The following is a 12261-nucleotide window of genomic DNA, read 5'->3' as shown; positions in this document are numbered from 1 at the left end:
TATGGTAAAATAAAAAATATCGATAATTACTATATACTATCGAATGGACCTATTCTACAGCTGTAGTATGCACCGAATAGATTTTCTGTACGCTTGTTGCGTGTGACTTCTGATATGTATCAAAATAATAAAAAAATCACAGACAGCAAACAGGTTTCGAAATCAAGTGTCAAGCGTGCAGAGATTGGGTACGTCTCTTCAATAATTTGCCCGTGATCATAACACATCGACTGAATTTAACATGTTGAAGCTCCGTGAGTGTTTCATGCTGCATGCGTGTGCTTGTAGATGGACAGGGACGGGCGGGCGCAGGGCACATCATTTTTCACCCCCCTCCTGTAGCCGCACATGCGCGTACATGCACACGCACGCACACACACACACACACACACGCATGCACACACATGCATGCACGTACACGTTTCTTCTGGCCGGCCATGGATCCCAAGTAGACGCTGCAAGCCGCTGTTGTCTGAGCGAATTAATAGCGCACTCGCTCGCAGCTTTCCTCTTCCTGACCTTGCCCGCCTCCGGCTTGGCTTCTTAATATTTGATCCGGGATTCCTACGCTGTCCACCCATGGCCACATCGGATGGACTAGACGGATGTCTGCAGCGAGGCAGATCTCAAAGTGACCCGAATATACTCACCGAACCGGGGATCGATTTGGCTCACTGCGCAGGTAAGGTAACCGCAACGTTCTCCGGATATTGATATTTATTGATACCGTAAATATATTCTCCCCATTGGGGTATCAGCGAGGATAAGCCCCCCTCCTCGCGCACATTGGATGTTGACTGAACCCAAATGTAAAAATCAAAATGAATATCATTGGCCGTGCTCCCTGCAGATTTAATTATGCAAGCAGATGGTTGTAAAGACGCCTGTGGCATCAGCAAGTGTCATAATGCACACGTTTGCATGCATGTTGCACATTCAGTGAATCATATTCATCAATATGTACAATGCTGCCATTTGTTCCCCTACGATGTGAGCCACCATTGTCAACTGAGGAGACACGGGTTCTATTTTATTTCTTTGTTGTTGTTGCGTTGCATTTACACTTGCCGTGCTATTCAGTCTCATTGACAAGCCTGTGACACCACCCTTGTCTCCTTCCATACTGAGCCCCTCACTGTTAATGATGAATGTCACGTGATGCCACCCATGCAAGGAAGCACTGAATGCCCCTGATTCACCACAGCCATCACTTTGCAGATCCATTGACAAGGCAGGTGTGCTTTTCAACATGGAGTCCCTGTTTATTTCAGTGTTAGTCATCCCGGTGCATGTTGATCTTGAACAACAGCAGCCTGGTGGACTGCACTAAAGTTGACAGTTTTTGCTCCACATGTCATTATACTCATAAGAACTCAGGGGAGGGTACTTTTTTTTCATAAGTGAGGCTATTTGTAGTTATATTGTGTGGGCTTGTTAAGAGTCGGTTCTTCCTCCCACACATAGTGGGTTTTACGCACAAGACAAAGGATGCTTCACTGAATGATGCAGGCAGAAAAAGCATGACATTCCCCTTTCAGCTATTCACTAATGAGCCCAGCTTTGGACATCCATGAAATTCACACCTGTCTGCTCCCCTCATGCCACCCAACGTTGTATCTGGACCTACTTTTGGAAGATCTAATTCACACGTTGGTGGATGTGTTAATGTCACACTGAGTGCTTGACAAAACCTGAGTAAACAACACCGAGGCCCTGGCAGATCGGCCACGCTAACAAGGGCCAAAGTCATCAAGGAGTGTGCACACACACACAATGGCGACACTGGTGCAAACATTGCTAAGTTACATTACCTTCCGAGACATGAGTACGCTATGCTAATGACACACAGCAAGTACAGTTGGTGTGCAGCTGCAATGATAGCATCTGGTCTGGTGAGCCAAAGCACACACTCTGGGACGACCCCCTCTGCAAGAGGCTCATCACCACGCTTGCATCTGGGGCACCGGTCTTTGCAAGAGGATTACTTTAACACCCCTAAACACAGTTGTGGCCTTCACAGTTGCAAAGGCAGACACTGTGACACTATTTACTGTAAGTCTATCTATCTATCTATCTATCTATCTATCTATCTATCTATCTATCTATCTATCTATCTATCTGTCTATCTGTCTGTCTGTCTGTCTGTCTGTCTGTCTGTCTGTCTAACATTGCACATCACTCAATCGATTTATATACAGTACACACAACACAAATATCAGTCGAGAAGGAAAACAAAATACAACCCCAATTCCAATGAAGTTGGGACATTGTGTTAAACATAAATATACAGAATACAATGATTTGCATATCATCGCCAACCTGTATTTAATTGAATACACTACAAAGACAAGATATTTAATGTTCAAACTGATAAACTTTGTTGTTTTTAGCAAATTATCATTAATTTAGGTACATACAGGTTTTGGAGAAACATATGCTGCCATCCAAGGAACGTCTTTTTCATGGACGACCCTGCTTATTTCAGCAAGACAATACCAAACCACATTTTCCATGTGTTACAACAGCGTGGCTTCGTAGTAAAAGAGTGCGGGTACTAGACTGGCCTGCCTGCAGTCCAGACCTGTCTCCCATTGAAAATGTCTGGCGCATTATGAAGCGTAAAATACGACAATGGAGAGCCCGGACTGTTGAACAGCTGAAGCTTTAGATCAAGCAAGAATGGGAAAGAATTCCACCTACAAAACTTCAACAATTAGTGTCCTCAGTTCCCAAACGTTTATTGAATGTTAAAAGAAAACGTGATGTAACACAGTGGTAAACATGACCCTGTCCCAGCTTTTTTGGAACATGCTGCAGCCATAAAATTCTAAGTTAATGATTATTTGCTAAAAACAATAAAGTTTATCAGTTTGAACATTAGATATCTTGTCTTTGTAGTGTATTAAATTAAATATAGGTCGAACATGATTTGCAAATCATTGTATTCTGTTTTTATTTATGTTTAACACAACGTCCCAACTTCATTGGAATTGGGGTTGTACATTGGACACCCCATGTGAAAATTTGCCCCCCTCACTATGCCCCTACTAATAGTAATCAATCCACCTATCAAGTGAGATGTTAAATGATTACAGTACTGGTATGATTTGGACTGATCACAATAAAGGACCACTCTAAAATGTGCACTTTCTTTTTTTCAGTATAAAGTCATTGAATTGTACAGCAGCCTGACTCTAGGTTAGCATTTATATGTTATGAACTGCATATAGCTGGCGTTGGACAGAAACCTCTCCAACACCATGACGTTTCAGGGAAAAAAAACACAAAAAGAAAAAGCATGTTTATTGAGCCATTAACATTACATCACCAAAGAGAGCAAGCCATTTTCAGTACTTGAAGGTCCCCTTCCATCATTTTTTTCCATAATCTTTGATGTCCTTTTATCTGATTTGCTAAATAATTTGGGTTGAAAATGCCCAGAATGCCTTTTTTCAAGCTATTCTAGTTGGCCTGTCAGTTAAAATGGCCAGATTTCTCATTTTATTGGCCCATTAATGGGGAATACAATCTGAAAGCGGACCTGGGTGGAAATTAAACAAGAGGATGATATTTTGTGAGTATGCTCATCATCTGCTCCCATTCATTTGAATTGAACCTGCCGCAATGATCATCGCTGGCAACAATGAGTGCAAGCTTTGCTATTTAATCTACCACAGTTACATACATAATTTGTAATAGTTAAGTATTATTGTAAAGCACAACATACAGACCCTTTCCAAAAAAAAAATTATATCATGGAAAAGTTTATGGCGACACGTTGGCCGACTAGTTAGAGCGTCAGCCTCACAGTTCTGAGGAGTGGGGTTCAATCCCCGGCCCCGCCTGTGTGGAGTTTGCATGTTCTCCCCGTGCCTACATAATTTGGGCTTCCAGTTTATAAAACCCATAAAATCAGGAATTCAAAAAATTTAAATACGGTGAAGAAATCACCCTTTACTACTCAGTTTTTGTAAAAAAAAAAAAAAAAAAAAAAGAAAGAAATTAGGGTCACATTAAATCAATCAAAATATGGTACTTTCAAAACGATATGTTAATCTTAAATACTTGGCTGGGAATCCCTTTGCTTAATCACTGCCTCGATGTGCTGTGCCATTGAAGCAATCAGCCTGTGGCATTGCCTGGGAGTTATGCAAGCCCAGGTTTCCTTGATGCTTGCTGGCAGTCCTTCTTTGTTTTTGGGTCTGGTGCCCCTCATTTTCCTCTTGATAATACCCCATAGATTCTCAATGGGATTTAGATCCGGCAAGTTGGCTGGCCAGTCAAGCACTGGAATGGCATGGGCATCAAACCAGGTTTTGGTGCTTCTGGCGGTATGGGCAGGAGCCAGGTCCTGCTGGAAGAGGAAATTTGCATCTCCATACAGATCCTTAGCAGAAGGAATCATCAAGTCCTCTAAAACATTCTGGTAGACTTCTGCGGTGACCTTCGATTTACGTAAGAAAGCAGAGTTTACCAACACCCGCACTGGACAATGCACCCCAAATCATGACTGACTGAATATTTCACACTGGACCTCAAGCAGCTTGGGTTCTGTTCTTCACCCGTCTTCCTCCAAACCCTTGGACCTTGATTCCCGAATGAAAGGCACACTCTACTTTCGTCGGAAGAGAGGACCTTGGACCAATGGCCGACAGTCCAGTCCTTCTTCTCCTTGGCCCAGTTGAGACTGTGACTCCCACTCTGATAATCCGCTGGAGCCCACGGTCATCTCTTTTGCTGGTGCATCTTCGCCTGCCACATTTTGACCTTCCACTAGACTTTCCATTGATATGCTTGGACACAGCACTCCGTGAACAACCAGCCTCCTTAGCTATGAACCTTTGTGGCTTACCCATCCTATGGAGGGTATCAATGATGGTCTTCTGGCCAGTTGTCAAGTCTGCAGTCTTCCCCATATTGAACCCAACTGAGCCAATTGAACCAAACTGAAGCAATTTAATGACACCCGGGGAAACCTATGCAGGTGCTTTGAGTTTAGTAGATGATAAGTGTGTGACACATAGTTTAGAACATTTATGGCCTGCAAAAATTGGGCTGATTTCATCACAGTATTCAAATTTTTGAAGTCCTGATTGAATGGGTTTTATGAGCTGGAAGCCCAAATTATGTAAAAATAAACAAATAAATACTTGAAATTATTTAAATTGCGGGCCCTGGATCTATAATTTATGAAAGTTTAACTTTTTGAATGGAATGATGGAAAGAAATAAACTTTTCCATGAAATAATTTTTTTTGGAAAGGGTCTGTACAGTAAGCTGGAAATATCTCTGCAGCAATGGGTTCATAGCGACCTCGTGTTTGGCTCCTTCGAGGATGTGAGAGGTCTTACTATCGTCGTGAAGCGGAATTCACCTTGCGTTGGATTGTTCGCCCACTGCTCGCAAGTCACAACCTCACAGAGGAGGGGGTGTGTCACGAGGGTGAAGTAAAAGAGACGAGAATATTTTGAAAGGGGCTATCATTCAATCATCCCATTCATCTCGTTCATTTTGGCGACAGTGACCGCAAGCTTTGCTATTTAATCTTCAGTTACATTAACATTATAAATATAGTTAAGTATTGTTGTAAAACACAATACATGTATGTTTACATGGCTTGGTGGCAGCTGCCCAGCTGGCTTGCCAGCTCCAAACCCGGAAATGCACTTGCCACCTCCAACAGTGTGTGAACGCTACAAAATGGGCCTGAACAGAGTACAATTCTGGTTCCGAAATGTATTTCTCCCAAAATAAATTGAAGCCATTTATTACTCAACTCGTCTGAGTTTGGCAGGTGATGCAACGCTTTGGACATGACGCAACCGTGTTGGCAGGCAGTTTTCCTAAGAAAAACTGTTGTGTGTAGCAACTACAAAGTGCCCAGGTACTTGAATGATGGGTTAACTTTTGACATCACACACACACGGAAATCTGATCCGGTCATTTGCAAACCTTGTGCCATTTGCATTCAATGGACAAACCGCATAGATGCCAATATTAAACCAGGTGACTGACTCATTTTGAACTACAATATGTTATGCATAAAAAGTAGAAAAAAATGGATTTTGATGCAAGCAGACATTTAAGATTGGTCAATAATTTGTAAAAATAACAAATCCGCATGGGTACTGACCAATAGTATCGATTTGTGAAAACATTTGAAATTGACCACATTTGGATGTAGGAGGTTTTCCGCCAGACAGTGACGATATTTATAAATATTTTCTAAAAATAAAATCAGTGCAGAGCTGCAGTATACTGTATAACCTTGTGTCATCAGACGTGACCTTTTGTATTCTGCAAATGATGAATTGTCACTTTCCCTTAAAGTCCCACTCTTTCATGGCACATTGTTGACCAAGCTAATGGCGTAGACTGGAGACGACACCTTGAAGCATTGAGGACAAATGATGTGTCCTTCAGTGACACCTGTGTCCTCGAACAGGGCGGACACAAATCTAAGAAATAATCACAATCAGTAAACACAAAGCTTGATGCAAGAGGGGCTTTGAGTGAAATGTGAACTCAGTACACATTTGTTTATATTTCTTTCCTCAAACATGTATTTGATAGCAGTTTAGGTGATGTAGGAAGGTCTGTGTTGCGTAAAAGATTACCGGTACTGTTAAATATCTAATTTTATTCCATTTGATGACAACAAAGTTTTACTTAAATCGGCTTTCAATCGCTGAATCTACGGTATATCAAGCAGTCCTGGCTGACTTTTCTTAAATGATCCTCCTTCTCTCACTTGACCTAAGATTAGCATTTCTCAGTGTTTGCAGCAATGAACATCGTTAGTCTGATGATATTGACCCTTGAAAATGATTCCGATGAATGATAGCAACCTTTTGTATACTGTATAGAGTAATACATTCCTGACTTAAAGGTCTTGCTAATATATGACATTCTGAGTCAGCAAGCCTTATATAACGACCTCTCCATTTGTTTCGAATGAAGAAGTACGCAGTGTGGTGTTTTAGTGCCCCTGGAATTGCTGACATAAGAGCGGTTTACCATTTACGTAGTTTAGTGGCTCTGGCAGGAAACAGTGTGAAAGATTGATACATTTACTATTGTTGAACATTAATAAAAGACATAATTAGCATACAAAACTCTTTCTATCTTCAATTCACAGTTCATGCACAATCTGAATTAAATAAATTGTTTATTTTTTGTTATTTAATTTTATTTTCTAATAAACATGCATGTAGGAACATATTAGGAATGAAAGTAATCGTTACATCAATTAAAGAAAAGGAAAGGAAATGATTGTGCTTTGAAACATATTTTCTATGATTAAATGAGTAAAAGTGGTCATCTTAAAAGTAGCTCACAAAGATCCATCCATCTAGTTTCTATACCGCTTCTCCTCACGAGCTGGAGCTGAGCTGGGAGAGAGGCAGGGTACACCCTGGACTGGTCGCCAGCCAATCGCAGTGCACACATAGGCAGCAAAACTTTCACACACACATGCAAACCTATGGACGATTTAGAGTCTTCAATTAACCTAACATGTTTTTGGAACATGGGCGGGGGCGGAAACCAGAGCGCCCGGAGAAAACCCATACAAGCACGGAAAGAACATGCAAACTCCACTCAGGAAGTTTCAATCCATAACCGCGCTGCCAAAATAAAATACTGTGCAACTAAATAATAAATAAATCTACATTTGGAATATTGTGTCAAAAATGAGCAGGGCTCTTGCTCTGACAAGAAGCAATAGTCTCAAAAAGTAGATTACATTAAACAAGACAGATAAAGCACTGACAATAATCATGTACAGTAATGGCACAACAATATTTTTAACAATAAGATTAAGAAAAAGAATGTATTTATTTTCATTGTAACAGGTACTGCAAAATTTAACGTGCATTGTCATAAGGTGCCATAAAAAACAACAAAAATAGAGTATATCACACAACTCTCGCGTTAAATAACACAAGAGCATCCTAGTTGTAAATAAAGTGGTCAGTGTAGCAAGGTGCGGTATGACGAGGAATGTGAAATTCCTTGAAAATGTATAGTCGGTTATGGCAATTTGGTGCAATTACAGCTCTACCATAAAAATGTATGATTATCACTAATACTAATAAAACTACTGACTACAGTAGTAACTACTGTAAATAAGATCAACATGCATTTGCAGGAATGTTTTCCAGATGCACTACTTGTTTAATACAACACAAATAAATGTATATTGACGCTAAAAAAGGGGAAAAAAAGAAAAAAAGGTATAGTGTGTGGTTTCAGTAAATGCCGTGGTGATCCAGCCCAACATGCACCTGCACCTACATCCCGCTCAACCTAATTAAGTTCTCACTTCCTATTTCCTGTCGCAGAGCAGCTCTTCACACCGGAGTCACTCATTAGTCATGGTCAGCTTCAAGGGAGCGTGGTTCAGTCACAGCCACCTGTTGGTAGAGTCATAGTCACTGGAGAGCTATTCATCTCTCCCACAGTGATGCACAGAAATCCCTACAGAGACCGCGAGGAAACACTTAGTCAAGTTAAGTGGTAGATTTGAGCTGATTTGTGGTCCGTCATGAAACTTCGGAGCTTTTATTAAATATTTCATGGCGGTCGTTGTGACTATCTGAAGCAAGTCTTATAAAAAGAATGCATTTTTGCAGAGAGAGTTTTTAAAATTTATATGGACTCTTTTTTTTATATTGACTTTGACTCGACAACCTGAAAATATTTCAAAATTCACTCAAGGAGCCTACTGGCATTTCTCCTTTAACTTTAAGTCAGATTTCAAACTATTTGATTTTGTCTTATGGTTTGTTCACACATAATGGCTTTCCACATACAGTAGCCGGGGCGTTTATTTACTCAACTGCAGAGAGTACCAGGCATCTAATAGGGGAAGGGTTAAGAAGTATCATTGATTAAGGGTTCGTTAAGAACAGGGTTCGAATCACATGGAAATGGAGCCATCCAAAGCGCACTTGACCTCCCACTAAGACACAACATTTTGTGGGGCTCTTGTATTCATGTTCAAAATGCATTATTTAATTGAAAATATTTCATTTTCCCATGTAAAAAGTATTATTCATGTAAATGAGACATACAAAACGCACTGTTTTGATGCATGGATGACAAGATTGGCAATTTATTACACTTGTCATAGTGTGTGGCACCAACCGCAGTTTATACTGTAGCTAAAAAAATAGTCGTATACAGTATAGTAGTGACCATGCAGCTGATACAAAAGGAGGGGAAAAAAATCTGTCTTCAGTAATATGAAAGTTTATCCTTTTGAAATGCTCTCTTCTGCTATGTGCTGTATGCCATCCCGTCATATTTTTTTTTTTTGGGGGGGGGGGGCTATCCGGTACCTCCACGCACTCCTTCACCTCAACTTCAAAAAAGCTGGGACAGCACTGCAGGAAAGAGGGGAAGGACTCAGGGTTAGGACTTAAGGGGGAATTGGGATTTAGCATTTGGAGTAGTTTTGTGCTACCAAATGCTATGCAAATGTAAATATGTGACTAATTATGCATTTAGCATTGCTAAAACAACACATCTCATACTTGTGCTCAGTACAATACATAACCACCTCTCCTCCCGCAGTTGCCTTGTATATCAACACAGTACCACAAGGCCTGCATGATGCAAAGTGACAAGGCTGCAAGGGTCCTGCTGGAGGGAAGGACAGCTGGCAGAAGAGGCGGAGAGACTACAGAGAGCAAGGTTAATTGAGTAAACCAAAATAGATGTAGCCAAAAACAGCTGTTTATGGCACTATAGAATCATACAACATGATTCACAGTAAATACCACTACTACTAACACCAAGTTTAAATTTACACCAGAGGTCCCAATCTGGACTTATTTGACATCATGTGACCCATTGGCTTACATCAACAAATAATTTTTGTTTTACTTTCTTTCTTTCTCTTTCTGCATATGTAATCAAAATAACAATGATTTCTGCTATGCTCCTGTGATATAATTGCGCTGATTATACTAACACAAAGTGGTTCGACAAGTACCGAACAAAGATACGCTGCATCTGGAACACTTTTTGAGCTCTGCTTGCTGTCATTCAGCTGCTCATGGAAACAAAGCAGAAAGATGATAACAACAAAAGCCTCATGTGCCTCATGTCTGGTCCCCCTGATGAGACACATGTCACTGTCTGCGCCATGTGTTGCAGCGGCTGTTGTTTGTGTCCTTACACCTGCATGTTTGTGGGCGAGCATAACCGAGGTTTGTGCTGCTCCAAGAAGGATACTGTCACCTATTTGTGGTGGAGAAAAAACATCTCACGAAAGCCGTTAAAAGGAAGAACAAAACAAATACAATTCCAGCATAAAACTAATGTACTCTAATGGAATTTAGCAAGTGGTGCAATGAGGTTAACCTGAGTTCAAGAAGTTGCATGTTGAAACCAGTGAAGAGCGAAGACCTCTGCGGGCATTGAGACTTCAGGGCTGTGCAGACAGTATGTTTGAAGGAAAGAGGGTGAAAACAAGTTGCAAAGAAATGAACAAGTGTTTGATTCAAGAAGCAGAGAGGAGATGGAGGAGAAGGGAACTGTCTAAAGGGAGAAAGACATGACGAGGTGGCTGTTTTCATTGAAAGATTGTTAAGTAGCAAAGACCGTATGATGGATGCTCCATAGAAAGCACTGACTGTGTAAGTGTCATTTAGAAAACACCTATACAAGCACCAGTATACTAACTACTTAGAGATTTAACAATAACATAGTTTTTTTAATGACATTAAGTGTGGACGTTAAAATAATACACAGAAAACAAATAAATAGCAACATTTCTTAAAATGTTTGTTGTCAGCAAAAAACAAAACAGGAGCTAATTGCATTGCTCATATTATTTTTTTAGGCCAATGAGGAAAAACTATGCCAGTCACACCGACTTGGGCTGGAATGTTTAAATGACCAACTAGGGCCACACAACACAGAGCGTAAAGGGTGAGGAGGTTGATTGGGTTGGTCGGCCAGTCAGTTGTTGGAAAATGAAATGACAGCAAATAAGTGGCCTAAAGTCGGGGATGGCCACTTAGGTACTCCACAGACTTATCGCGCTTCTCTGGCAATGCCTCTCAGGAGATGCTAAATTAAATACAAAGCTAATTCAGATAGTACCAGGAGGAATACATTCAATGAGGAGCATTTGAATTGAAGTGCAGGGCTGGGAAGGAGACAAAGAGAATATTAACAAATGTTCCCTGTTCCACCAATCTCTGCATAAGACAATTAACATACAGTAGTTATGAGATTTTAAGGGAAAACATGCAAACAACCCCACAAGAAATCAATACGCAGTGAGTATTTTTTTGTTGACTACTGTCATATATGGAGAACAGCAAAATGTTGGCAGCGATTTGAGTTGACAGTTGGATTTTAGTTGGATATGTGCACTATAAATATTATTCCAGTTACACTTTCTGATAAATCAGTCTATCAGAATTTAGATCTCATAACCATCCATTTTCCTATAGCACTTGTCCTCATTACGTTAGTATCAGAAATAACCTCTAAATACATGCTAGTGGAGCATGTTTCAGCACCAAGGACAGCGGCAGTCAGTGACTACAGTAACATAAAGCAATACAGAGACAAATTCTCAGTTCAGTGTACTGTATTCATTCCACATACATTGTAAAGCAAAAGCTTCTTCAGCACAGATTCATCACATGCCCCAGCGCATCATCCTGCACATAGTATTTTGGAAGTTGGACCACATCTTATCTTGACTTGTTCAGTTAGCTGCAGATGAGACCAGAATACAGCGGAATGTCTCCAGTCAAATACAACCTCGTTAGTAATCTCTCAGGAGATCAGCAAACATTACACTTTAGAGGTTTCACTGTAGTAATAATCTTTTTATAATGATGAAGAAATAATTGTATATTAATGTTTTTTTTATTGATTGATGTAATTTAAGATTAAACAATCACATATTTATATAAAAGTAAACAAATTATATTTTGCATAACATTGTAGACCCTGTTGCAGTGGTTCATTTGCTTGACATCTGTGTGGGCAGCGTGGGTTCAGTTCCCACTCTCTGACAGTGTGAATGTGAGTGTGAATGCTTGTCTGTCTGTATGTGCCCTGGCTGTGATTGTCTGGCGACCAGAACAGGGTGTAGAGCGTATTTTGCCCCAAGTCAGCTGGGATAGGCTCCCGCTCCTCACGACCCTGATCAGAATCAGAATCATCTTTATTTGCCAAGTATGTCCAAAACACACAAGGAATTTGTCTCCGGTAGTTGGAGCCGCTCTAGTACAA

The 12261-nt window shown here is 40.6% G+C and overlaps 1 protein-coding gene across 2 annotated transcripts in view; it reads left to right on the top strand.

Annotated features, from left to right (window-relative positions):
* Positions 1 to 290: 290 nt before the first annotated feature.
* Positions 291 to 12261, top strand: part of phactr3a (phosphatase and actin regulator 3a) — a 39181-nt gene continuing 27210 nt past the window's right edge. The window contains exons 1-2 of one of the 2 annotated variants that reach the window (XM_061782691.1): positions 292 to 682; positions 9577 to 9696. Coding sequence is in view for 1 of the 2 variants with exons in the window: in XM_061782683.1 (XP_061638667.1) it covers positions 349 to 682 (334 nt within the window). In the remaining variant the exon portion in view is untranslated. Of the gene's footprint in view, positions 683 to 9576; positions 9697 to 12261 lie in introns of both variants that reach the window. The other variant, XM_061782683.1, reaches the window with a different exon arrangement.

This window comes from Phyllopteryx taeniolatus, chromosome 1 (assembly GCF_024500385.1).
Source record: "Phyllopteryx taeniolatus isolate TA_2022b chromosome 1, UOR_Ptae_1.2, whole genome shotgun sequence".
Classification (NCBI taxonomy): Eukaryota; Metazoa; Chordata; class Actinopteri; order Syngnathiformes; family Syngnathidae; genus Phyllopteryx; species Phyllopteryx taeniolatus.
The sequence above is the reverse complement of the archived record's forward strand: the minus strand, read 5'-3'. Positions and strand labels throughout refer to the sequence as shown.